Source organism: Myripristis murdjan, chromosome 23 (assembly GCF_902150065.1).
Source record: "Myripristis murdjan chromosome 23, fMyrMur1.1, whole genome shotgun sequence".
NCBI lineage: Eukaryota > Metazoa > Chordata > Actinopteri > Holocentriformes > Holocentridae > Myripristis > Myripristis murdjan.
In genome coordinates this window covers 4502301-4530023 of record NC_044002.1, presented here as the reverse complement: position 1 = coordinate 4530023, position 27723 = coordinate 4502301, and the positions used below count along the sequence as shown (strand labels likewise).

At 40.3% G+C, this 27723-nt stretch overlaps 1 protein-coding gene across 5 annotated transcripts; it reads left to right on the top strand.

The window, feature by feature from the left end:
* The first annotated feature begins 680 nt into the window (after positions 1-680).
* LOC115355270 (peroxisomal succinyl-coenzyme A thioesterase-like) lies at positions 681-27668 on the top strand. Of its 5 annotated transcripts, XM_030046006.1 has the most exons (12): positions 17801-17845; positions 17988-18113; positions 21448-21653; positions 21881-21980; positions 22474-22664; positions 23185-23348; positions 23943-24062; positions 24347-24429; positions 24515-24608; positions 24774-24854; positions 25386-25527; positions 25866-27668. In XM_030046006.1, the coding sequence occupies exons 3-12, from the start codon at positions 21461-21463 to the stop codon at positions 25997-25999; spliced, it is 1302 nt and encodes a 433-aa protein (XP_029901866.1). In that variant the 5' UTR covers positions 17801-17845; positions 17988-18113; positions 21448-21460; the 3' UTR covers positions 26000-27668. The 5 variants fall into 5 exon arrangements, with proteins under 5 accessions (XP_029901864.1, XP_029901863.1, XP_029901865.1 ...); XM_030046004.1 differs by lacking the exons at positions 17801-17845; positions 17988-18113 and adding an exon at positions 681-1002; XM_030046003.1 differs by lacking the exons at positions 17801-17845; positions 17988-18113; positions 21448-21653; ... (7 more) ...; positions 25386-25527; positions 25866-27668 and adding exons at positions 681-1002; positions 5972-6177; positions 6379-6478; ... (6 more) ...; positions 13614-13755; positions 15276-16866.
* The last annotated feature ends 55 nt before the right edge of the window (positions 27669-27723 follow it).

The following is a 27723-nucleotide window of genomic DNA, read 5'->3' as shown; positions in this document are numbered from 1 at the left end:
CTAATTCATCAGCACACTACCTGACAGTTTAGGACTGGACGAAGCTTTAACGGAACTTTCCAGTCTAATATACTCATTTGATATTTATCTGTCATAAATACTCTGACCACTTATTAAAGTCTAAAACATAGATATTTAATTTCAAACAAAATCTCTACCATTGTGTTGTACTTTTAAAATATTCGTATGCATTTAATCTGATCTTTAATTTTTAATCAGGCTCACATTTTTCTTTGGACAAATTGCTAGTAACCAGGGTTTAGTTTCAGAGAGGAGGCTGTGATTTAATTGTTCTGAAAAGCCGACTTACTCGTTTTACTTCACCAAAAGCGTCCCAGTTGAGTGATGCATTCATAGTTGCGTGGGAAAATGGCGATGACATCGGGGCAGCCTCTAATACACCTGAGGTCATGCTTTATCCTTCAGCAAATCAAAAAGTGATTAAAAAAAGTACAACAGCTTGTGTCTCGCTATAATCACCAAATGTAATTAAACAAAATTACACTATTTGGTTTGAAAGTTACAGAACTATAGAGAACTTTTAGCGTCAGTTTTTATCCAGTCTATAAGCTGGCGTGACGGCAGCTTCCTTGCATAAAATTATACCCTGAGGGCTGGGATAAACAGTATTGTCAAAAATACGGTCTTTTATATGGTTCGTGAAGGCACCGTAAGGGGAGTGACGTGGTGGCCGCTTCCCTCCGCTGGTCTCTCCGCCTGACCTGTTGGCTCTCAGCTACTTCGGTGTATCGGCAGAAAGAAAGTCATTTTTGTAGTCACTACAGGCTGTATCCGCTTGACTATTCATTAACTGAGAAGAGGCAACCTTTATCACCTCGACGTAAAGGGGCTCAATGCCGACAGGGACTGAAACTGCCTCGTTTTCCGCTCTCGCCTGCACGACATGAGTTGGCGGAGTTGCTTTTACTTTTTGCGGGCTGCACACAAGACATTGTACACTTTACAAGAGCAGTTAGGCTTATTGGGCCGCTCCGGCATCAGGTAGGATCCAGTTTCACACTTGGAGGTAAGCCAAGGCTGGTACCTGCATGTTTTGACCCTCGCATTTTGTTATCCCTTTCCGCTAACTGGAGCTATTCAGCCCCAAGTAGTGTAACACTACCTGTGGACTCATGGGTCAAGCTGTTAACAAACTAGCCAGGCGCTTTGACGCGCCGCTGGCTGCAGTGTGGACATGTGACTATTCAGAAATGTTTCTCAGTGGAAAAGCTACAAGTTCAATTCAATGTGACCTAAGCTGTTGATGCAGGCTATAGCTTACATTGTAGGCTATTCTTTTTTTCCCTCTTATTTCTACTTTTGACTGGAAAGCATCATGTAAACATTATGGGCGATGTGGAAAAAACAAATATAATATTTTTGACTGAATACCTTAATATTGATATTGTGACAGTGTTGTAGGGATGACCACGAGTGCTTTCATATTTATTTTCGAATGAGCTTTGTGATAAACAGTCGTTAGTCATTTGGATATTATGATCAACAGGTAGAGACAAATACTAGAATGGCTAGAACAGTAATAAGTTCAGAAAACTGCATCCCTTTAACTTACTTATCTGATGATACTTATCGATTATGGTGTACTATATGTATCTGTTTCACTGTAAATCACTCTTACATTCATTGTGAGCAAAACCATTAAAATGCAGTTTGTTGGACACCACATATTTACATTTCTAGTCAATCCAGTGTTTCCGCATGCCAGCTTTTCCAGGCGAATAACACAGCAGCAGGTCCTTGACAGGCTACAGAACCAAAATCAGTGTATCAGTCATTATGTTTGCTACGTGGCACCCTTAGTTTTTGGAATGCGATCTTTATCATTGTTTTTAGACAGGGTTGTCCATGTTGTCAGAAAGCTAAGAAAGCTGCTACTCTTTTGTAGGCCTAGTTGCGTATGCAAAGCATGGCCATTGGTGTATGACAGCATGACACATAATACTGACCATGTGTCCATGCTGCATGATTGAAATAATTCTGTCCTTTATTAAAGAGAAAAGAATGCATTGATGCCACCTGTCTCTGTGCTGAGACCACTGGGCCCCGACCCATAGTTTTAAAATCACTGATTTAACCAGATTGTCTTGAAATGGTTAACACCACTGCCAATAGGTGAAGAAATCCTAAAAGTTTTAGTGATATCAATAATTGTAGAAACAACAGATGATTAGCAGATAAGACAAAAGGACCCTTTTAAATTGTATCCTCTCTCTCTGCAGGCAGCTGTTAAATATTGCTACATAGTAAAGCTTCAGCAGCCTGACCTTGGATCACGCAAATCATTTTTAGATAAATGGATCCAGAAATGTTTAACTTTTTCAGACTATTATGAATTTTATCCTCACTAGATGCATATATAAATTCACTGCCTCACATTTGTTTAAACATTAAACCAGGTGAAAGAATGTAATGCATCTCTGATTTGATCATTATCCCTCTAGAACAGGGGTGTCAAACTGGTGCCATGGAGGGCCGAGAGGCTGCAGGTTTTCATTCCAACCGAAAACTCCACCAGGTGATTTCACTGATTAGTTCATTCTCTCTGCTTGGAGGTGGGGTGATCAGTGAAATCACCTGGTGGAGTTTTCGGTTGGAATGAAAACCTGCAGCCTCTCGGCCCTCCATGGCACAAGTTTGACACCCCTGCTCTAGAATAATATTGCATCTTTATCTAGCCATTTATTTATGATAATAGCTCAGTAAAATAATTAGCCTTTAATATCCTAAGGGTGCGTTGTTCAGAAAACAAAAAGAGCACAACTTTTTTCAAGTTAGTGCTCCATTTTTTATCGTTTGTGTAAACATTGAAGACAGTGGCACAAGTGTAAATACAATTCAGTAGAGTGAGCATCACGGCTGAGGCATTGGTTCATATACAGATAAATTCTTACATATTTTTATTAGGGCGTAGAATATGAGAAAAAGATTTGGTATGGACATATTTTTAAAAAAGTGATTATTTTGACAGATATTGAAATTGTGGTGATTTAAGTGGGAGTGATGATTTTTGCATCATAATTTTCATTTTAACTAAAAAAACTTGAAAATGAGGATGATTTTTGCAGTTCAGTTCATGTTAACATTACCCACCATTTGGCCATGTTCAGCACTGTGTCCCTGTTTTCCCACTAGCACATTCATGAAGCTTCAAAATCAGCTCTATGAGCCAATTCAGCCGATCAGAGACGAATTTCCTGGGCTGAGCATCAGTCTTTTTGCTGTGGAAATGCAAACAAAGTTTACAATTTGGCACCAGCTCCTGTGCCAGCCATGTGGCACGAGGCTGGAGCTTGTTACCCCTTTTCCACCAAAGCGGTTCCAGGGCTGGTTCGGAGCCGGTGGCTGACTTAGCACCAGTTCTTTGGTTTTCCACTGCCCAAGCACGGGCCAAACTGGTTCCAAGCAAGCACCAACTCAGAGCAGGGGCTAAACAGGAGCCAGAGAAAGAACCGATGACGCGACCCACCATGTCATTGGTGGGCGGGGTTACAAAACAAAACAGGAACTGCGAACGCTATAAACATTAAGCAATAAGCCCCGGGAAGCCGTGGGTTACACTGATTTTACAACGGCATGGAACATGGCTCAGCCAATCACATTTAAGGATGGGAAGCACCCGTTTTATAACTAAACATAGTTGTCATTCGTTCCGACCATGAATACGACGGGTAGCCGGCAATAATTGCGTTTTTCGCCTCTGGATTGCGGTGTAGGCTTGTAAAAACACAAGCAGTATTTGCATCGCTAATAAATCCAGATACTGCTACACCTGGGGCCAGAAACTGTATCGGGAAAGCAGCATTATATGCTTGACTGAGATGTGGCTCATGAACATCATCCCTGACTTGCTGATCAGTTTCACCGGCTTCAGGACAGTACGGGCGGACAGAGACAGAGACGCTGCAACCACTGTATTGTATGAGTGTGCAATTTTATATGTGTTGAAGTGATGAAGCTGCCGTGACAATGTAATTTCCTGCAAAGGATTAATAATCATTCATTCATTCATGTTAGTTATTGTGATTCCGAGCGAGCGTCTGGCGCACCCACGTCATCACGTTTTCCGCTGACGTAATGACGTGGCTCTGACTTGGCTCTGGTTGGCTCTTGGCCAGTGGAAAAGCAAACCGGTTCTTTGTTGGAACCAGTTAAGCACCGGCTCTAGCACCAGCACTGAACTAGCACCAGGTTCTTTTTGGTGGAAAAGGGGCATGTGACACAGATTGTTTGTGTTGCTTTTAGACAATTTTCAAGTTCACAGTGGATCAACAGAAAGAGTTAAGAAACAGAAATAGATAAACAGAGAAGGTGCCTGAGTGCTGGAACCAGGTGCAAAGGTTCAGCCTTTAGGCAGATAAAACACTAAAGGTCGTGAGAAATCTTTTGCATCGTAATATGTCTTTATCACTAAAAGCAAAGGGACTTTGACATGTGACCATTTTTTACTCACCAGTCACCCTCTTCAAGACAAGGAACAGTCAAAGGGAATGAGAACTTCTCTGACCTAAGGTTGTTCTTGACAAGGAACTTTGAGTTCTAGGCTCGAAGCAAATTCTGGAAATATCTATTCTATGATTCCATGTGCCTTTAAAATTCCAGTTACAGCTGCAGTCTTGAGCTTTTGTAATCGTGCTTTTCAGATCAAGGCTCTGCTTCAGGCACTGAATTACAAAGTACATTCATGCAGTGGGATTTAGTCTTATACATGAGTCATTGCACAATGACTGAGAGAGATTTCACGAGCATTCAAATTTGGTGTAAGTGATTTTGACAGCTTTCTCATGAGCTGTTAGTGACTGTGATGTGAGAACCCAGATGGCCACTATAGTTTCTGCTCTCATTCTCATTCAATGTTGTCAGTTTCGTTCTTAAGAGAATTTTACTTCAGGGTAGGAGTTAACTAATTACCACTAGGGTGAGTCGAGATCATTTGCATCGCAGTCTAAATTATCCTCAGCTATTACTATTAGCACTTTTAAAAATAGCACCCTTCCCATGTTTGTGATGAGTTTTATCCATGTTGAGTGACAGACATGAAGATCATCACAATTTAAACTTAAAGTTACAGGTAGAGATCACAAATACCGCAATATGACGTATCAGCATCTGAGGAACAGACCTTGGTTGAGCACAAATATTGAGAACAAACCATGCAGTTGATCATGACATTTTTCATATAAGAGAATGGCTCTATTTGCCGTGGTAATGACATTTGCCATTACCAGCCATATATGCAAACTTTAGTGAAAGCCCTTGCTGCTTTTCTCATTATTTTGTTTTCTAATAATATATATGTCTATGTGCCACTCACAAATGAACCACCTGCTCAAGCTACATCCCAAATGCAAATTTAGGATGTAGTTGGGATATTCAGTGTGATCAAAATCTGAATTAAAGATTGAGAAATAAAGTTGTCCTTGAGTATTTTATTAGAAAGGTTAAGTAACCTTATGCATTAGCAGATAAAAATAGTTCATTTTGTGCCACATCAGTAATTTCTAGGGGTCTGGTCAACATTTGACCAGGAAGCGGAAGTGTTCCCAAACAGGAGATTTTAATGACAAGGGACGCTCTTCAAGCTCTAGTTTCTCGCTGGTGCCGGTTTCGGTAGCATTAGCCGTAGCCATGACATCAGTGCTCAGGCTTCAGGTCATGCTTCAGGTGTAGCTTATTATGCCTCTTCTTCGAGAGACTAGACGCTTCCCCGGCATACTGCTGCCCTCTACTGTTTCACACGTGTAGCTGCAGGTGGATATGGATAAATGAAAATGAAACTTATGTTCCGCCACCTATTATACTCGTGTGGTAACTCACCCATGCTGCACACTCTGTACCGAACTCAACATCCTGTATCGAAAATTTTCAATACCAATACATGTACCATTACACCCCTAGTAATTTCCCATTACAATAGCATAATTTGCAAATTTTTCATGTGCAATTTCCACAGACCATCATCAACAATGGCTCAGACTGTGACTCCAATTCTGTCTGTTCTCCCCACACGGGGTCTTGTGGATGAGAAGTTCAAGGTGGCGCTGGAGAATCTGCCTCCTAGATTTCCAGTAACGCTGCATTCCCTTCATCAGTCCGAGGACAAGGACTACTGGGAGGCCTTTGGCTACTATGTCAGTGATGACAGAGGCAGAGTGACTGGTAGGTTTAGTTTTTCTTCAACAAGAAGTTAAACTGTAATCTTTACTTGGACTTGTGCAAGGTAAAATTCCTTCAGGCAAAAAATCCTCAGTTGATTTGATTGGTCTGATTTAAGGACATTTCATGACTTTTGGGAACACTTAAGTTCATCTCTGCTGTGTGAAGTAAGATTGAATATAAAGCATGCATGCCATTTTGTAGTTTCTCAGGATGCGAGTCTTGGGGGAACATACACGGGAGCAGAACCCATGGGTTTGCTGTGGAGTATGCGCCCTGTTCCAGGCAGCCGGACCGGCCTCAGGTAACTTGTTAACATTACAGCTTTCTCGAAAGCTGCAGACACACTGGAAGACTTGAAAATGCATGTAAATGTGTCATTCTGTTCATTTACAAGTTGTGCTGAGCCTCACCTGAGATGAACCATCTCCAGAGCAGGACCAAAGCACACTGGACCCTTCTTCAAGCAGACTGCAAATGTTAAATAGGATAAAATGAAGTTATGACATTTTATATCCAAAGGTCAATTCACTGTGACATATTGTTCTCCAAAAACACTGGCCTTTGTTCAACACCATGAGTCATCATTTTCACTCAACTTCCTCTCCCTGGATGACAACCAGGACAGATGGACTCATGTTCCTTTGGTAGTTCACCACAAGCTCATTGATTTTACTGATATTGAGCTGTAGGTGATTATCGTTGCACCATGTGATGAAGCTTTCCATCAGTCCTCTGTTCTCCTGTAAAAATTGTCACTAAGTGAAGACAAAATGTTTCTCACTGGAAATTATTCACTACAATCAAACTGATAGAGAAATTGTTATGTTAGCCTCAATATGTACTTACTATGTTAACCTTGTGTAACTATCCTTTCATGGAGCAGTGTCTTTGTTTATTAAACAGACTGTTGAGACAGCGGTAGAGTCGAAACAATGTTCATGTTCATTTTTTGGCAGACCTCCTCTGAACAGGGCTGGATAAGAATACTGAATGTCTAACTAAGCCTGTCTATCAGGTGGATCAAGTAAATCTCCATGGAGGTGATCCCATGAATTAAGTTCTTCGATAGACACTGGTGGTGGTGGTGATAAGGAATGGAGAATTCACTGTTGGGATGTCCTAAGATGAAGGAAACTTCTAATTGGAGGGATTGGTTGGAGAAGGGCCAGGTGTTCATGGTTGAAGTGGTTAAGGGGTGAGGTGGGTCATGAAGCAGCCAAAGTGCTGAAATGACAGCTGAATGACAGCAGAGAGAGAGAGAGAGAACACTTACTAACTTAACTAACTTACAAATGATTGGCTGATGGTGAGTGTGTCAGGTTGTGATTGTCTGAAGACAGGAACCAGGTTGTGGAACTTAGGAGGTCAAGGGAAACTGAGCTTGTGATTTGGAAAGCATGCACAAAGAGACAGTCTTCCTGAATTAACTTTGGCTCAGCATCATTTGAGTTGTACTTCATCTGGTTTATTGTTTGGCATGAGTGTTAGCTTGTATGTACGGATGTGCTGGATTGCATTCAGTCATGGATAACAGAATTTACCGCTTATTCAGTAGCAGTATTAACAGCGATTGTATTACGGTTTACTGTCTTACTGTCTGACTTGTCTTGTCATTTCTTTGTACTTAGGCTAGCTAGTTAGATAACTGGGAAAGTTGAAGGCAGATTCAAGCCAAACGCTGGTAAAAACAGGGTGTTTCCATGTATTTTTACTTAGCTACATTTACATGCACCGAATAATCCCACCTTTGTCAGCACTGATGTTTGTATACTGTTTTCTGCCTCTCAGGTTGAGAAAGATGGACGTACAAAGCCCCATGGTGGTGTTGATCTCAGCGTACAAAGGACATGTTTTTGAGGGCTTCAGGGAGCAGCCTCCCATGGCCTCAGCAGTCACAGAGAGATGGTACATGGCACCAGGCGTACAGAGGATAGACATCAGAGAGAGAGGAGTCAAAGGAACCATCTTTATACCTCAAGGTACACCTACAGCATCCCCAAAGACACATTTCCACTCTCTCAATTTATTTCTAAGACTTCTAAAGCATTCCCACCCAGATCAGCAAATCCTCAAAAGGGCCTATGTTTTGGGAGATGCCCCTGCCTAGTGCCCAGGGTAGAACAAAGCACAGCCATGATTCAGTAGTGTCCCCTCTATAAGAGTTGGATGGCTGTTAAAAATAATTAACTGCTGATTTGTCCATAGATTTTTTTTTCCTTTTGGCCATTCAATATTTTTCTACATCCAGTAATATTTCTTAAAGGGGACATATCACCAATTCAGTAGCCATGGTCACTTTGTGTGTTGTTCTGTTTCAAAGTGGGATATGTCAGATATTTTATGGAATTTGTGAGATGCGTATTTCAGATGGGGAAAACCACAGACTGCAATTTCTTTCAGGGAATCTTGCTAATAAGTCGCTTTACCATGAACACGGCAAAGTGTGTTTCACAGCATGTTTGATACATTCATTGCATTAGACCCAGAGTGTTCACTCCTTTGAAAAACAGGAGTGATCTGACTTACTTATGGGAGGCAGTGTAACAGTCATTGTGTTGTGGTGGGCATCCTCATTTTATTCATATGATGATATCTGATATCAGAATAAGCTTCTAATCATCTCGTTTGCTTTGCCTCAGGTCCAGGACCCTTCCCTGGGGTGTTGGATATGTGGGGAGGGGGTGGAGGGCTGGTGGAGTATCGTTCTGCCCTGCTGGCGTCTCACGGTTTTGTTTCTATGGCACTGGATTATCTGTCCTTTGAGACGTTCAAGACACATAATGAATGCCTCAGCTATTTTGAGGTGTGTGGCTTTTTTTGAGCTCTTACCTCTTTACATCTTTTACACCGTCATTCCCAGCGTGTTTCCCCGTGTGTAGTGTGTCAAATGTTTTATTGTTCTGAAGTTATGTTGGTACAGAGTCCAGGTGTGTGAACTCTCACCTAGTACTGCTGGAGATGAAGCACCTCTGCCTCATGGCTGAAGGGCTTAAAAACACGTGCTGTATTTAGATCACTAAACCTGGCTCAGTTCACTTTCAGCTGATAAAAATGAGATGCAGTCATGATCAAAAAATTTGTCATACGATATATAATTTGGTAACAAATCTTACTACCCGTCATGTAAAGGTAGATTTTAGAGCAGGGCTACTCAACTTAAGATGGCTTAGGGGCCACTCAGCAAAATTCAGCTGTGTCCAAGGGCTGCAAGCTAAAAATGTCTACCCTATTTTGGACATTTAAACAATAATTTTGTCACAGGCTACATGACTAGTCTAAAAATTACTGAAACATACAGAAAACAGCTACATTTCCATCCAAGGCCAAACCTCACTGAATAAAAGATTGTCATGCAATGATTAATGATGAAATGATCAAGTTACAACAAAATGAGGCTTCATTCCCAAAATGTGGACAGAATGGGCAGCTTGCTCAGAGGTTAATACTGAAATTAGGCCATATCACACTCCCTTGGAACATCATAAAATAAACAGGCTTCATTCACAAAATGTGAACAGTGATATGTGACACTTCTATCTTCCTTTTCGTTTGGTGTGGAATTGGCCATGATTGAGTCCTCCTGTCATCGCACTGTAACATCAAACACTAAAGCCTGAGTTATAATTTGTCGTACGACAGATACACAATGCACGGCGATTCCACAGACTGAAAGTCAATAATTAGATAGAATAATAATATTTTTATTATATGACAGTGGCAGGCGGCATAAAAATGACATGCTGTTTGTCTTCTCACCCATCAAGCCCAACCCTAAATTTCCCTCTTTTCTCTTGTTTTTCTTTTGTACTTTCTTGAACTTTTGAAAATCATAAAGTAGGAAGAGAGAGGCAGAAGAGACGAAGTTTGACCTCCACACAATCTTTGATTAATGTGGAACCTGGTCAGTAATAGCTATTCACTGATGGCACTTATTCAATGTCAATACTGAGCACGAAACTTTAAATATTGACCAATACTTAGTACTGATGCAATCTGTTACATTCACTGAACAATGTAGGCTTTGAAAATTACTTTGGTCGATTGGAATAATAATTGATATACAGTTGTCCCTCGCTATAACGCGATTCACCTTTCGCGGCCTCACAGCTTCGCAGATTTTTTTTAGTGCAATTTTGCATGCTTTTTTATGTATTTATTTATTTATTTTTATTTATTTATTTTTTTTTTTTACAGTGCATTGTGTTCTGCGTCCTGATTGGCTAAGGGAGAGCCCGCGCATTGTATTCTGTTTCCTGATTGGCTAAGGGAGAGCCCGCGCATTGTGTTCTGTGTCCTGATTGGCTAAGGGACTGTAGACCATTGTCCATCAATCTCCTCCATGCTGGGAGGTTTTGATCTTTGGTTTCATTCTATAATACTGGACTTATTTTTCTATGAAGGTTTGAACTTTGAGAGTGTTTAAACAAGAGAGAAAAGTGAGAAAATGTTAATGCCTGTTTGAGAAAAGTGTATGAAGTGTTTAGTGAGGGGTTTTACAGCCTTAAAACATCGATAATAATTGTAAAAAATAAAGCTGACTACTTCGTGGATTTCGCCTATTGCGGGTTATTTTTAGAACGTAACTCCCGCGATTAACGAGGGACCACTGTATAAATTCCTTCTGTTAGAGAAATAGGGTCCTTTGTGTGCCAAAAATGCAATACTCAGGAAAAGTTTTGGTATTGGATATTAGTCTTGAAAAATGACAAACATCATGTCCCTTAAATTTGATTTTCCTTATGTCATTTCCCCTAAATATCAAACTTTCTATGGAAAAATCAATGCACAAGTTTCATGTTTGGCTTTACATAACCTGCTTAGCAATCATTGTAATGTTTTTATACCTTCCCTGTCCTGTCATCATCTGCCTCCAGAAAGTGTTTAGTATCATCCAGCAGCATCCACAAGTGATCAAAGACAGAGTTGGGATTTGTGGTCTTTCCTTAGGTGCGACAGTGACTCTTACTATGGCAGCGTACTGCAAGTCTATCAGTGTAAGTAACTTTTTAGTCCTTGTAACAATGGTTCTCAACCATGGGCCATGTGTACAGGCTTTCAGCTGAACCAAACACTACAGCAGCTGATTTCATTGACTAACACACCGTCCACCACAGTTGTAGTGTTTTTGGAATGAAAATCTGCAGAGTCGGTCGCTCCTCTGACTCATAGTGTATCACTGTGTGGTGTTCCAGCCTCGTTGTTGTGTGTGTATCAGCGGGAGCCATGTCTTTCCATCCGGCGTGTCATTTGCTGAAGTATTTCAGTTCAAGGAAATGTAGGTGCCCTGCCTCATGGTAAAATGTATACAACACACAGTGTTTTACAGCAGGAATGATGGGAGCAACCAATTTTATTTGCAGGGATATGGGCAAGGCACGTCTGGATGAGCAGAAACGTGTTATATGGCGTGACATGATTCTGCCAATTCCCACTGACCCCCAAAGGAAAGTGGCTGTAAGTACCCTTAACACATACATCCAAGGGTAAATGTTAAATTAGGTTGCTAACATATCAGGCCAATCTTGATGTTTAAAACCGGATATCAACCAGTCATTGTCATCCACCTCTGTAATGGTGGATATGATGCAGTTTGATTGGATATTTATTGTAGAACTGATCCGTAAAATGCTGTCCAGGTTTGCATGCAAGGCCATGCAAACTAAGCTTCCTTCTGCTTTTCTGTCCTACCAGCAAGGTAATTGCATTCAGCTGCCATCCCAGATGTTTTTCAGTCCAAAGATGGACAGAATAATAAAAACCAATCAGGCTCTGGCGCTTAGGATCAGGATTGAAAACCACAGCAACACCAGCTCCACCAAATTATTGGGGTTCATTGTAAGATCCATATAAGTGCTGTTGCCGATCAGTGCAAACATTTGTTTCTGGATCAAAACTGAGTTTTTTCCAATCCATAAACAAAAAACAAGAGTTCAGCTGGAATTCCTTTTGTTGTTGTTGTTGTTGTTGTTGTTGTTGGCTACAATACAAAAATACAACTTAATGTAATAATTATTATTTTTGTTATTATTGTTGTTGTTGTTCTTCTTCCTCTTCTTCTTCTTATTGTTATTATTCTTTGTTCCTAATAATATTTTGTTTTTCCACTTTGAGTGGGCTTTAAACACCCCTTGCTCCTCCTTGGTTAGTGCACTCTGTCGTTATTTTTCCAAAAGTCCTTCATTATGGTGCACACACTACACAACTGAGGGCAGGTGGGATGCACAAATTACAGGGTCAACGTGGCCAGATAATTTTCATAGAGAAATACAGCAGCAAAATATTGACTATAGCCTGTTTTGGCACTGTGTGTAAAATAATAAAGATAAGTTACCATAAAGCATATCCATTTCCAAAATTCCAAGAATCTGCTTAGTTTATTCTCATAAATTCTGTGGACAGTCATACTGTTAATAACAGTGAAATGGAAAATGACAACATGCAGTCAAAAAGTATAATGACAAAACTGAGCAGTAGGTGTTATATTGTGTTTGAACTCCTCATCAATAGAACAGTGAAGGCTCTGTCTGAGCACCATCAGTCAATTTGGACCTGAATACTCAGATGTGATATATCAAAATGGTCAAATTTGAAGTTTTTCGATACCTACACCAAAAATCTACAGTTTGCAAACAAGAATATCAGCAACACACATTAATGCTATTCTTCATTGTAAATGCTCTGCTAGATGGGGAGGATAAAATGTCCACTGTTGCTGGTCAATGGTGATGATGACCAGAACTGGGCCACAGTGGAATCTGCTGAGGATGTGAGTACGCACGCACGCACGCACGCACGCACGCACGCACGCACGCACGCACGCACGCACGCACGCACGCACGCACACACACACCAGGGGTGTTTCCTCACCTTATAGGACCTACTGAAGCACACACCCCTGACTGACTGGGAAAATGGTTTTTCTTAAATTATGTGCTACAAAGAACTGTTGATGAAAGCTGGCCATTTTGGCTAACTCTGCCACTCTTGCATCTACTAAACATGTACAGTCTTGTAAAGCATAGGCCTACTAATTGTGTAAATACATGACAAGCATCCCTACCTGATACACCATGTCCATTTTCACCGTATCTTTGTATGTCTGATTGCTGGGCTGCATATCAAAGATTCAAGCTGACACGGATTCAACTAAAAACTAAATAAAAATGCATATATGGACAAACTTGTTTACCTGTAATAAATTAGCTGTACAGAGAGGGTAAAAATATTAGTGGAGGTTTTTTGTTTATTAAAGGGATTACCATTAGCTGATTCCATTACAAAATTCAAATCTCAGCACTGCAAGCTTGTTGCCATTTGTCATGCAGTTCTGATCTGAAGTTTATGTGAAGTAATATCCCTTAAAAGTGGTGAATGATTCAATTGAAAGCATTAATAATGATAATAATGAATGATGACCTCTGACCTTTGACCCGCAGATGGCTAAGATGATGCGTGCAGCTGGCAATGACCATCTGCTGACCACACTCACTTACCACGATGCTGGACATCTCATCGAACCGCCATACACACCCCACTTCAGAGCCAGCAATTTCATAGTACAGCACTCAAAACAGAAAGGTAAAGTTAAAATAGACATACACACACGTACTAGAAGGTATTCCACAAGTGGGGCAACTGGTGCTCTAATTGTGGAAGACTTCCCTCCAGTGTGTGTCCCTGTCCTGCTAACACTGTGAGGACCACACACAATCAAATAAAGTCCTACATCACCTGACTTGAGTTTTTTAATAGTAGAGGAGCTGAAATACCACCAGCTTATATCATAGTTTAGATTGTGTGTGTGTGTGTGTGTAGGTCTGTTTACACACACCTACAATTACCTATCAAAAGCTGCCCATCCCGGAAAAAGAGTCGTGGCCCGGCATATTGATCTGGTTGGTGCAGTTTCAGAGACTTCTCAACGCTAACGACAATAAAATCCTGGGGGGAAAAAAGAAAAAAGACAATAAGCCTTCAGTGGTGGATATCCCAGCTCTCAACCACCACTAAAATGTAACCCGTTGTCCTGTAGCTCAAGGATGATTTATCCACTAACACACTAAAGCCCTGTTTGCTGTGGCATTAACCTGTATCCTGGTTGATCCGATCACAAGTGGACAGCAATAAGTACAGGTGTAAACAGCAGCCAGTGTGTCCATAATGCATCTTGAGATCCGGTCACTCAGGCCCAGGGCGCATGTTAATGCCAGATGGAAACAGGTCCTACGCAAAGACAGCCAGACTTTTTGTCTTGAGGATGTTTTGCCACTCATCTAAGGGCTTTATCAGTTCTAATGACTTGTGGGGAGTCCCAGGAATTTAAACCTTTGAGAGTTGTTCACACCTGGATGTGACATGAGGGACGTTCAGCTCACATGTGAGTCTTCAGACCACTGACAACTCTCATGTGAGAGTCACATGGATAGAGGAATCAGTGGGTGTAAAACCGCCTGGGAAATGGTGTCAGGATAGCATTGTAAGTTGCTGCTGGGTGGTGTTTCAATGTCCTCCTATGTTCAGAGATATTTCTAGCTTGACATAGACGGCCTCCTTCACTCCTCACTCAAACCATCTCTTCTCTTTGTCCAGAATGAATACATTATTTTTGTCCTCAAAGGAGTATTCTTGTCCTTTAGATGCAGGCACACTGCTGACTCTTGACCCAAGGAGCTGGCCCTCCTTGGGTCTGTTTAGCAGTTTTGTGTGCTCAGTGTATTGAACTACATATATTGCATTTCACTGCTTGTGTTTGGGTGTAGGGTCTTTAGGGAAGGCAAGTTTTTGTCTTAGCGTGTTGCTGGGTTTGACTAACACAAGGATGTGGTGTTGTGGTGTATTGAGGATCATCCTCAGCTTCTTGGACACTACGGCCATATATGGAGTGACCGTAACAGCTCACATGTGCACCAAGGTGTGAACCTCTAGGGTTTAAGTTCCTAGGACTTCCCCACTTGAACTGATGAAGCTTCTTGGATGAGAGGTGAAACGTCTTCAAGACGAACCACAAGCCCAGTTGCTTTTGTCTTACTACATTAGTATGTATGTTTCATCGGCCCCAGTCAGGACGTTGTGTGTGTGTGTGTGTGTCTGTTTTTCAGTGGTGATGCTGTGGGGAGGACAGACCAAACCCCATGCAGACGCTCAGGAAGACTCCTGGGAGAAGATCTTGGCATTTCTGCGGCAGCATCTGTACCCCTGTCCCTCATCCAGCCTCCCCCAGGCCAAACTATGAAGCTGTACACAAACATACAGAGCCGAGCCCGGAGGGCTGTTCCACAAAGCAACATTACTGGTTAAGACAGGCTTATTTTGCCAAGTTAGCCTTATTTATTAGCCTGACCTAAGTCACCATGGAAACTCATCCCTCCAGGATGGTGTTCAGGCTCAGCTTCAGCTGTGCCTTAAACAGCGTCACAATCCTCTGATCCTCTGACCTGACTGAATCGTGGTGTTGAAGCTTGCAAATGAGTAGCTCATTGCCATGAAATACATTTTCTTTGCGACGTGGTCACACCAGGCCCATATAAATCTTTTATACAGTATATATAAGCACTGACCAGCTTGCCATTAACTTAAAATTGACTTGCAAATACAGTTAGTTCCATAAGTATTTAGACAGTGACACAATATTCATAATTTTGCCCTTGTACACCACCACAGTGGATTTGAAATGGAGTAATCAAGAAGTGATTGAAGTGCAGACTTTCAGCTTTAATTTAAGGAGTTGAACAAAAATATGACATCAGCTCTTTAGGAGTTACAGCCAGTTTTATACATTGTCACTCCATTTTCAGAGGAACTGGCTGTAATTCATAAAAGGTTAATACCGTATTTTTGTTCAATCCCTTAACTTAAAGCTGAAAGTCTGCACTTCAATCACATATTGATTGCTCCAGTTCAAATCCACTGTTGGTGGTGTACAAGGACAAAATTATGAATATTGTGTCACTGTCCAAATACCTATGGACCTAACTGTACAAGCATTTTTGTTAACTTTTAGCAAGAAATACATTTGATTACTAGGAATGTATTTTTTATGATATATGGTAACAAAATAGGAACAAATATTGAATAAAATTTTAAGTATCCCTTGGCTAATTAAGCTTTTCCTCATTTTAAAAACTTGTACACATCTAGTATGTTTTTCTTTGATTAATTGAGCATTTCATTTGCAGGCCAGCTTCAATAATTATGAGTTGAATAAATTGAAATCCTCAGTTTGGACTACAGTTTGATCTAGCAGGTGTGCTCAGTCTTTGCCATGCTTTTGGATCATGATCAGTACACTCCATCTTGTGCTCTTGGTTCTAAGATGAAGATGAAAGGAACTCTCCCTGTGTTTGTGGGGTTCCCATGTTTGTCCACTGATGGACTTGGCCATCTGTCCAGGGTCTTTCACTGCCTTGTTCCCACTGCTGCAGGGCAAGGCTACATACCCCTGTCACTCTGAGAGAAAAAATGTATGAATGAAAGTCACATTATGACTTACAGTGCAGAGAGCATTTTATATTCACCCCAAATAAATAGTATGTTATGAATTATGGACACTATCGCAATCATGAGCAGCTTTTCTGTCTTTTCTCACAAATGTGGTACTGTTGTGTGTTCTACAGAATGTAATCGTGGCATCTCGTGTAGCTTCACACTGTCATTAGAGGAGGGCCTCAATAAAGACATTGGTTTATTTCATTTTGCTGATTTTTTTTGTCTACCTCTTACTTGCCATTAAGAAACTGACAAAAAGTGTCTAAAATCTATTTTTTGTATGTAGCTTATTGATAATTGGCAGAGTTGTGGGATGTAATTGTCTGGTGGCGAACAAGTTAGCAGTTAAACAGCTTTGTAAGACTACAAGTTTTTGTAAACAATTGTGAAAAGTTATTTTGTCATATAAAAACAACAAAGTCAACAATTTTGAAAGCCACCTTTTTAAAATCCAAATGCTAACCAAGGCTTAACTAAATAATTAAGTGAAATTTCAAATTGAGTTGTTGAGCAAGCCAGCAGGTAGTTACAGCTGGCTTGCTCAACAACTTACCATTGCCTATAAGCAAGGTTACTTCGACTTACCAGATTTAACTTTGCCTATGTTAACAGTTATAATATTATTGAATTATTTAAAATAGGTAAAAAAAAAAAAAAAATCAAAGTATGGTACAACAAAAAACAATAACTGACACTGATTTAGTGATGCAATGCAAATACTAAGCTTCCTCATTCCATAAATGAGCTTAAATTATCTTAAATCAATATTTGACTCAGCCAAAAAAAAAAAAAATCCAGCCAAGCTTTGTCCAAATTTTCAAACAAAAAAAACTCAATTCTATGCAGGCATGATGGAAATGGATGAATTAATGTCGACGCTGAAGAGATTCTAAGTAAGTTTATTGTCATACAGCCGTGTTTTATTACTTATCTTTTGCTTTCTTCTGTTAGTTTGTGATGTTTTTAAAATATTTCTCTACTTTGCACTACTTTGTTTAAGCAGTGTTAGTATCGTCTTTGTTCATGACTAGAAATAAATATTTACAAACAAACGAACAAACAACAGTAGGACATGGGGGCAAACATGTTCCCCCTATTTAAATCAGGGGAGCTTAGGACCCTGCGGACACAGGAACGGCCCCCAGAAATGCATGCGGAAGTTGAGTTAAAATAGGACCTGAAGGTAACGTGATGTTGTCCTCAGGCAAGCTCTCCACTTGTGCTGCTAGCCTCTCTTCCTTCGGCATAGAGAGGATAAATTATCGACGAATGTGTTTTTAATAACCCGGCGGCTCGTCGCCTGCTCTCTACATGTTCCGTGGCAGGATACAGCGAGTGGCGTTAGACGTGAGAGTGTTGAGGGCTCCTGTCCAGCTAGCGACCGGCCTGCACACGGATCAGTCCGCGCCGCCAGCTCCGCACCTGAGGCCGGGACGGCGGCACAGCTCTAGGTAAACAAACCTCAACGCCACCGGCACCGTGGCAGCTGCTGTTTGCTTTTTGTCCTTCAGTAATGGTAACCGTGTGTCATTTATGCCACAGAACACATTAAAAATCACGTAGGGGAGCTAATACTCATTAAAAGCTCCTCTAAAGTGAGTTTGACCGGTTACATGTTCTGTACACGGTACACAGTGTTCTGGGTGTAGCCAAGGTTATGTTAGACAAAACTAAACTAAAACCTGAAAAAGACATTTTAGTTAACTGAAATAAAAAATAAACCTAGATTTCAGGGAAAAACGAAAACTAACTGAAACGATGTTGTGTACTCACAAAATGAACTGGAATGAAATATTTATTTATTTATTTATTCTTTATTGCATTCCTTCATAAAAGAAAAGAACAATTTAATATAAATACAAACGTTCCCAGATCTTGAATGAAAGGGAGCAGAAAGAAGAATAATCTTATTTAATCTGCCCCTTTATCCGAAGAAATCCATTCACAAAAAACATAATTTAATAGAGAGAAAATGTCGTTTTTGGGAGTCAGCTGCCTTCACAAAGCTTTGTACTGAAATACCTGCTCTGAACTTCTTAAGTCTAGACCCTGACAAATACCAGCCATATCACAATAATAATAATAATAATAATAATAATAATAATGATACTTAATAATAACCCTAAAACGAATACTGAAGCTAATAAAAACTAAACTAAGCCTAAACCAGTAAAAAGTAATTTGATGAGCAAACCCACTGTGGAAACTATCTGAAACTGAACTGAATTGACAGCAACACTGAAAAATTTAAACTAATAAAAATACAAAATTATAATAACCGTGGGTGGAGCTTGTTCTTTAGCAATGCCTTTGATATTTTGCGTATTAGGGTTATAATCTTTTTGTGCAAGGCTTTTTTTTTTTTTTTTTGTCTGTTTCTTACTGAACAAATCTGAGGCACAGAGTTCATTTCTGGAGTTGTTTCTTAAATGATATCAGAAGTTTTCTTTGTGTCCTGCTGCTGGTATCTAATGCCTGACTGTGCAATGACTGACTGGTGTAATAGGGCAATAAAAGCCTTAGTACATTTCTGTTTGAGAACTGATGATGGTTCTAGTGTTAGTGACAGGTCTTGATAAGCATTGAGATTACACGTCTGGTTTCTAATTTGGCTTAAGCATGCACAATCAGGTATTACAGTCACTCTGACATGTTGGATCAGTATTTAATCAATCAATCAATCAAACTTTATTTATAGAGCACTTTTCATGCCAAAGGAGCAGCCCAAAGTGCTTTACATAAAAACACATAAAAACAATAAAAACAATGCAACACATAAAAACAATACAACGAACAATAGACACAAGATACCTCCCCCCCCCCCCACCCCCCCACCACATAAATACACACACGCACACACACAAATTTAAAAACACTAAGGAATTAAAAAACACTGAGGAAACGCTATCCTACACTCGCCACTTCGAAGTGAGGAAACACTAGAGACAAGATAATCCATATTAAAAATTTATATTCAGTAAATATCAATAAAAATAAATAAATAAATAAAAGTAAATAAAATAAATACAATTCAGTTGAAGGCCAGACTAAAATGGTAAAATAATCAAATAAATAAAATTCAATTGAAAACCAGTCTAAAAAAAAGTAAAATAAATAAACAGACAAGTAAATAAAATAAATAAAATTCAGTTAAAAACCAGGCTAAAAGGTCAAAAAATAATAAATAAATAAAAAATTCCTAAAATAACATTTAATTAAAAGCCATACTAAAAAGGTAGGTCTTGAGTTTGCTTTTAAAGGTTTCTGCTCACAGTCTTGGCCGCCATGATTGCATTCTTGTGCCTTCTCTTTGTTGTGCTTGACCGAGCAGCATAATCCAAAACAGACAGTGGAAGAATGCAGGGCAGATAAAGATCCTGGAAGTGTCCTCATCAGCTGTGGATACATGGTGACTTGGCTGTTGAAAAACAAACTGTACAGTATGGGAACAAAACGCAAAACATAAAATTGCTTTAAACAAGAAATTTTATGTTTGTTAGGAACTTTATTGTAACATACAAAATATAGGGAGAAAAAAATAGAATACTGCTGCCAAGTGCTGGTAATAAGTTTTCCAATAAAAAAAATATTCTCATTATAAACATATATAAAATAAGTTTTCCAATAGGTAAAAAAAAATTCTCAAATAAACAAAAAAATAAATAAAATAAGTTTTCCAATAAATAAAATAAACAAAATATATATAAAATATATATTTATAAAAACTCCAGTTGGCAGTTGTTATAGCTTTGGCCTGATCTGAATTGCTAGGGAGAAGCTGCTTGAATGCCGTAGTCAGCTGTGTTTGCACTAGGGTGTTTTTTTTTTTTTTTCTTGTACCAGAGATATTCACACTCAGATGACAGCTGAGCAATGTCGGCACACTGCCTTCGTTTTGTCCACTTGTCTTTGTGCGTTGCAACATTTGACCAGGAAGCCGAAGTGTTCCCAAACAGGAGGTTTTAATGACAAGGGACGCTCTTCAAGTTCAAGTTCTAGTTTCTTTTCCCCTAACCCTGGTGTGGTAACTCACCCATGCTGCACACCTCTGTACCAAACCCAACGTCTTGTACCGAACCGAACGCCCTGTATCAAAAAATTTCAATACGAATACATGTACCGTTATACCCCTACTAAATACACAAATATGTTGACTAAAACATGGGTTAATTTAGATGAATACCCGAAAAAAAAGACCCTTTTTCCAATTTACCCAGACGGAGACAAGATTTTCACCTCTGTGCACCCAGTGGTTCAGTCTCTGTGGGTAGCATTTTGTGTTAGCTTAGCATAAATACTTGAAGTCTATGGGAGTCGTTAGCCTGGCTCAGTCAAAGTGAAAAAAATAAATCTTACAGCAACTCCACAGCTGTCTTATTTTCACAGTGTATCGTGTGTTTGAAATACACGTCTTTGAATTAGTGTCCTAAACCAGAGGATTTGTGTGTAAATCACTAACTGAAGTTGGTGATTTAGTGAGGGGAAGTGGACGCACCATAATGATCTATCCTGCAGTGCACTGACCATCGCACATATTTAAAGGTGGATTTTGGAGGTGGAGGTGAGCACATGCAAGTCAAACTTAAGGTCATGTCACATCAGTAAGTGCATTTCAAATTGTGAGGTGTCCTGGCTGAAATGCTACAGTGTGAAAAAATAAATGTAGTGAAATGCTCATTCTTTCCTGTCCATTGTTTTGTTCTTATCTATGCCAGTATACTTATACTATAATCAACCATCTAATTAAACTGTATCCGTTCTTTGTTTTTTTGCACATTTCCACAGACCATCATCAACAATGGCTCAGACTGTGACCCCAATTCTGTCTGTTCTCCCCACACGGGGTCTTGTGGATGAGAAGTTCAAGGTGGCGCTGGAGAATCTGCCTCCTAGATTTCCAGTGACGCTGCATTCCCTTCATCAGTCCGAGGACAAGGACTACTGGGAGGCCTTTGGCTACTATGTCAGTGATGACAGAGGCAGAGTGACTGGTAGGTTTAGTTTTTTTTCAACAAGAAGTTAAACTGTAATCTTTACTTGGACTTGTTGTGCAAGGTAAAATTCCTTCAGGTGAAAATCCTCAGTTGATTTGATTGGTCTGATTTAAGGACATTTCATGACAGTTATGGTTGTCTCTGTTGTGTGAAGCCAGATTGAAAATGAAACATGGACGCCATAGCCTACTTTTGAGTTTTGTCATCACTTTTTACTTTTGTAGTTTCTGAGGATGCGAGTCTTGGGGGAACATACAAAGGAGTAGAACCCATGGGTTTGCTGTGGAGCATGCACCCTGTTCCAGGCAGCCGGACCGGCCTCAGGTAACACATTAAAGGACCAGACTGGTGATTTTGCCCGTTGCATTTAGCACAACATCCATAAAATGTATATACTTCATGTTTCTGCCAATCTTTTCCCAAGGTAAATTGTCATAGTTTAGAGCTCCAATATAATTTTTCCGACCTTTTATCCAGCCATTGGTTTCCATTCATTCCACTATGATTTGAAAATAAACTACCACTAACTTTTGTCTCTTGATCATAAAGAAGGTCACACTAGATAATTAGGCACACTAAACGAACATAACGTAACATCTTGCCAGTTCTTGATACATCACTGTTATCAGCATGTCTATTTGGTGCTCAATTAAGGGCAAATGAATATGCATCCAAGTGCACACTATTGCAACTAATATGCGCTAAAAAAAGCTATGTGGGTGAAGAAATCATTAAACTGTAATCTGGATTGTAGAAAATTGACATCTGCATACTGCTGGTTAAAAAAGCTTATTTGTTCTGCCTTTCTGCCTCTCAGGTTGAGAAAGATGGATGTACAAAGCCCCATGGTGGTGTTGATCTCAGCGTACAAAGGACATGCTTTTGAGGGCTTCAGGGAGCAGCCTCCATTGGCCTCAGCACTCACAGAGAGATGGTACATGGCACCAGGCGTACAGAGGATAGACATCAGAGAGGGAGGAGTCATAGGAACCATCTTTATACCTCCAGGTACACCTACAGCATCCCCAAAGACACATTTGCACTCTTTCTCAGCTTAACTTTATTTCATGAGCTGTGTTTGCTGATCGCACTTGGTAGACCAGAAAATCCTCAAAATTCTCAAAAGGGTGTTTTGACCCAGGGTCTAGGTTAGTCTGTGTCCGACTGCAGGATAATTAAAAAAATGACTGAAGGGATTTGCTCAAAACTTGGAGCTATGGTTTGTCATGGGTGAGCAAAGAAGTGATTGACTTTTGGGCCGACCTGTCTCAAGGGGTGCAGCAGTGGGTGGGTTTCCAAACACATCCTCAATACCCAGCTGGAAGGCTGGTCATGGCCTAAGGCACTGCTGACCAACCTGTCTAAAAGGGGCGTGTCCTAGGACCACAGCCTTGCTGAAGGGGTGTGTGGCTTAGCAGAAACAGGACTGTAACCACCAGCTGCCACCTTGACAGAGCTCTGTGCCCTACTGAGTGCCTTCGTATTTCACAGTAAGTTCATAATCTCCTTTTCTTTTGCTTTGCCTCAGGTCCAGGACCCTTCCCTGGGGTGTTGGATATGTGGGGAGGGGGTGGAGGGCTGGTGGAGTATCGTTCTGCCCTGCTGGCATCCCACGGTTTTGTTTCTCTGGCACTGGATTATCTGTCCCCCAAGGTGGCCGTGGCAGATGATCAGTCCCTCGTTTATTTTGAGGTGTTTATTTCTTACCTCCTACTTTTCCACCTCGTCATTTTCTGTCTGTGTGTAGGCTGTCAGGCATCTTATCGTTTTGAAATATGAGGGCACAGAATCCCTCAAAGGGCCTTCAATCTCACAGTAGAAGGCCCTGAAAAAGCATAAAATGTCTTAAATATAGATATTGATTGCTTCTTTTTTTCACCATATTTAAGTTAATTTTTAAGGATGTTTCATATTGATGCTGTTATGAATTCTGATTAAGGTATTTACAGACTGTTTAAATTCAGTGGGATTTAGTTACCAGATTTAGTAAGACAAAATGAGGCAATACAGCGAATTCATGTGAATGGGACTGGCAGTGGGATTGGTTTTAACTCCTCTGTTAAACAGTAATGGTAGAATAGGCTGAATTATATGGAAGTGATCAAAGTGCATATAATTTATTTGAATTGTGTCCCCATTCTTAATTATCAAATTGTGTTTGTCATTGCTAGTTACAGACATTTACAGGCATTTAGAAGGTTTACATTTAGCTTTGTTAAAACTGCTGGAACCATGATGTAATGTTTTGTGTCCTTCCCTTCCCTGTCATCATCTGCCTCCATGCAGAAAGCGTTTAATATCATCCAGCAGCATCCGCAAGTGATCAAGGACAGAGTTGGGATTTGCGGTCTTTGCTTGGGGGCGTCAGTGACTCTTAATGTGGCAGCTTACTCCGAGTCTGTCAGTGTAAGTACATCACAAATATCATGGTATTCTTCTTCTTTTTTTTTTTTTTCTTGACCTCATCAGTATAAGTGCTTTTCAACCACGTGCCACGTCTGTAGTCTGCAGTCGTTCAGCCTAACCAAACACAACAGCAGCAGATTTCATCGACTAGTTAGGTGGTTGAAGGTGTCAGCCAGTGAAATCTGCTGCTGTTGTGTTTGTTGGAAGGAAAACCTGTAGACTATTGGGCTCTGAACTTGAAGGCAACTGGTGGACTGACTCTGCATCACTGTGTGGTCTTCCAGCCTCGATGCTGTGTTTGTATCAGTGGGAGCCACGTCCTTCCAGCTGCCAAGTCCCTCTCTTATGTGATAAATGATGGGTACAAGTAGGTGTCTTGCTTCACAGTCACATAAATACAGCACATAGTGTTTTGCAGCAGAGGTGATGGGATTAACCACTTGTCTCGGCAGACATATGGACAAGCTGCTTGTGGATGAGCAGAACCGCATGGTGTGGCGTCACGCAATTCTTCCCATCACCACTAACCCAGACGAGAAGCTGGATGTAAGTGCACATATTCTTACCTTGCACACTGCTACACTTGAGATGTCGTGGGATCTTATGACAATGGGCCAATATTCAGACCGATTTTGAGTGTAGCCTCTACCCAACAATATCAGTCTTGGCCTCCACACATTAACATTGTTTCTCATTTTAAATCTCTGCTAGATGGGAAGGATAAAATGTCCACTGTTGCTGGTCAATGGTGATGATGACCAGAGCAAGGCCACAGTGGAGTCTGCTGAGGATGTGAGCACACACTCTCGCACACACACATACACACTTGACCTGATTCTGAGAGCATAGATGCAAGGAGAACTCCCAAATGAAAATAAAATCTTGTCAAATGATCTCAATGCAAAGAAAAAGAGGCAAAATACTGTGTCCAGTTTGAAAATGTATTCTTGCTGTCCGTAGGTTTATTGTGCATTAAAATTATCCTCATAATCATGTTGCCAATGAGTGACGTAACTTGTGTGGATAGCAAATCATATCCACACAACTTATTCAGATATATTTCATTTTGATATGAGCATTTCTCAAAGATCTGTAGTGTACATTCCAAATAATATATTTTTGAATAAGACACATCAACTGAGAAATAAACATGAATGAGAAACTGTTCTTGATGTTGAGCAAAACTGTTGTACAGTACGTTGTTTTACATTTGCAGACCGTCTGCTGTTGGAGCTTAGCACATCGCCTCATTGGTCAGGGTGTAATTTGATCATTTTTTGTTGAATGTGTGGGTGAACTCCCGTTGCTGACCTCTGCCCTCAGATAGCCAAGATGATGCGCGCAGCCGGCAACGAGCATCTGCTCACCACACTCAACTACCACGATGCTGGACATCTTATCGAGCCTCCATACACACCCCACTTCAGAGCCAGCAATTTCATAATACAACACCTACAACAGAAAGGTAATGATACACTTTATCAATGTACAAATTTCTTTACAAAGTGCTTTACAAGAAAATAGTTCATTAGTCTGGGTTACAATCTTGCATGATGGTCTGAATTAAATACTGTTGGAGTGGCTCTTCCACCCTAGCAAGAATAACACTGGGGGGAAACACTTTTTTGCTGTAAAATTTGTCACCTTTAAAGATTCTGAGTATTGGGAAGAGAGGAGCACCATCCCTCCAGGAGAGCTCATAGACTTATGCAATGTATGCCAAGGAGCACTGAAGCTTTTCTGGTGGCCTGTGGTGGCCCAGCAACTTACAAAGACACTTAATGCTTTTTTTTTTTTTTTTAGTTTTGGTACTATGGGGAGGAAAGACCAAACCCCATGCAGACGCTCAGGAAGACTCTTGGCAGAAGATCTTGTCTTTTCTGCGGGAGCATCTGTACCCCTGTCCCTCGTCCAGCATCCCCCAGGCCAAACTATGAAGCTGTACTCCAAGTACATAAGAGCAGAAACAACACACGGAGGAGAGCAACAGCTTCAGTGTTATCTTTATCGTCCACCAAGATTCAAGAGTTTTTGAAAGTCACTGTCATAAATTGGAGCTTTAGGGGCTGCATTTTTCCACACTAATGAATTCCAGCAGGACTTGGTGGCCTATAGCTTTTAAGATACTTTGAGATAATTGTGGTCCATTTACCAAAAACCATGTTGGAAATAAGCTTCATTGACTCAATGAGTCATTCATGCTTGCACTTAAAAAATAGCAACAATACATTGTAATGAAAGGAATGCATATGTTGAATAAGTTTTGTGTGAAAATTCTATTTTTCTAATGACTATCTAATAAGTCTGTGAACCTAGTGAAATAATGTTTTTGACATATTACAGAATTTAAGCATGGGCCGCTACGGCAGCCCGCTACGGTAACCGGAAACGGATTGGCGCTCGACATATAAACCTGCCTGCCGTAGCAGTCCATTCTACTACGGCACAAAGCACACTTTGATGTAGCCACACAACGCCGCGAACAGGTGAGACGTGCATAGACGCGTCACCATGGGAACCAAGAGTTCAGTGAAAGGGGTGGGTACCTGTTGCCGACGGCTGTTTGCTTAACGATTTTGACTGCTACGGCGATTACGTCATTGCAGCCGTACTTCCGCCTAGTGGAGCCGTCCTGAAAACCGTCCTGCTTAAATTCCCTATTGTGAATACTCTGCTACACCCAGAACAAAGTATCAATTCTATTTTTCCAACTTCTCAGTTTCTCATTTATTAACATCATTTTTTGTGCACAGTCCCCCAAGTAAGTCAAATTTCAGAATTCATCCATGTTGTATGTAGCAGTGTATTCAAACATTGAACAATAAAACCATAATTTATCATGAATGTTTAACTATTGGTTGTGGGATTGCATTTATCAGTTTATTATATAACAGCTTTGAACATCACTCAGCCAATCAGAACTGAGAACCAGGACTGTTTCACAGTGAGAAAAACATGAAAGACATTTAAAAAAAGACAGTGTCTCTATAATAAATCACACTACAACTTGGTGCCTTCGTAATTACCATGATTATTGCCAGGGAGCGTTCAGGTTGCAGTTTGTTGGCGTGTTGAAATCCTGCACCATGAACAGGACATTTAGTTCTCTGACCTTTGCCCCCAAATCTTATCCACCCCTCTCCACCGCAGTTTAAATGTCAGAAGATTTTGTATCAGCTCAATTATTTGCACCAAAGTGTGAACTATATGATTGGCCAAGTGCATGTTGTTTTATGTTTGATTTGCTGTCCTAAGTTGTAGCTATTACTTCTATACTATAATATTCTATACTATAATCACCATCAGGGGGCAGTATAAGAATGTCAATGGCAAACACAGTCACACATTTACCCGCAACATATATGGTCTTGAAAGAACAGGTTAAAAAGAGAATTAATGCCATAATAAAGATGATGATGTTGCTCATAATATATCTTCAAAATACCTGTACTACTACTACTACTACTACTAACAACAACAATAATAACTATTATTGTGATTATAAAGCCACAGGGGTTAGATCATTGATGATCTTCCTGTATTTGGCAGTTACACAACAAATATAATAAAACACTAAAGTATAGTATTAAAGTACAGCTAAGAACACTGCACTGTTGTTGTTTTTTAATTTTGTGGCCTTTTTTGACTTTTTTTCTAGCTG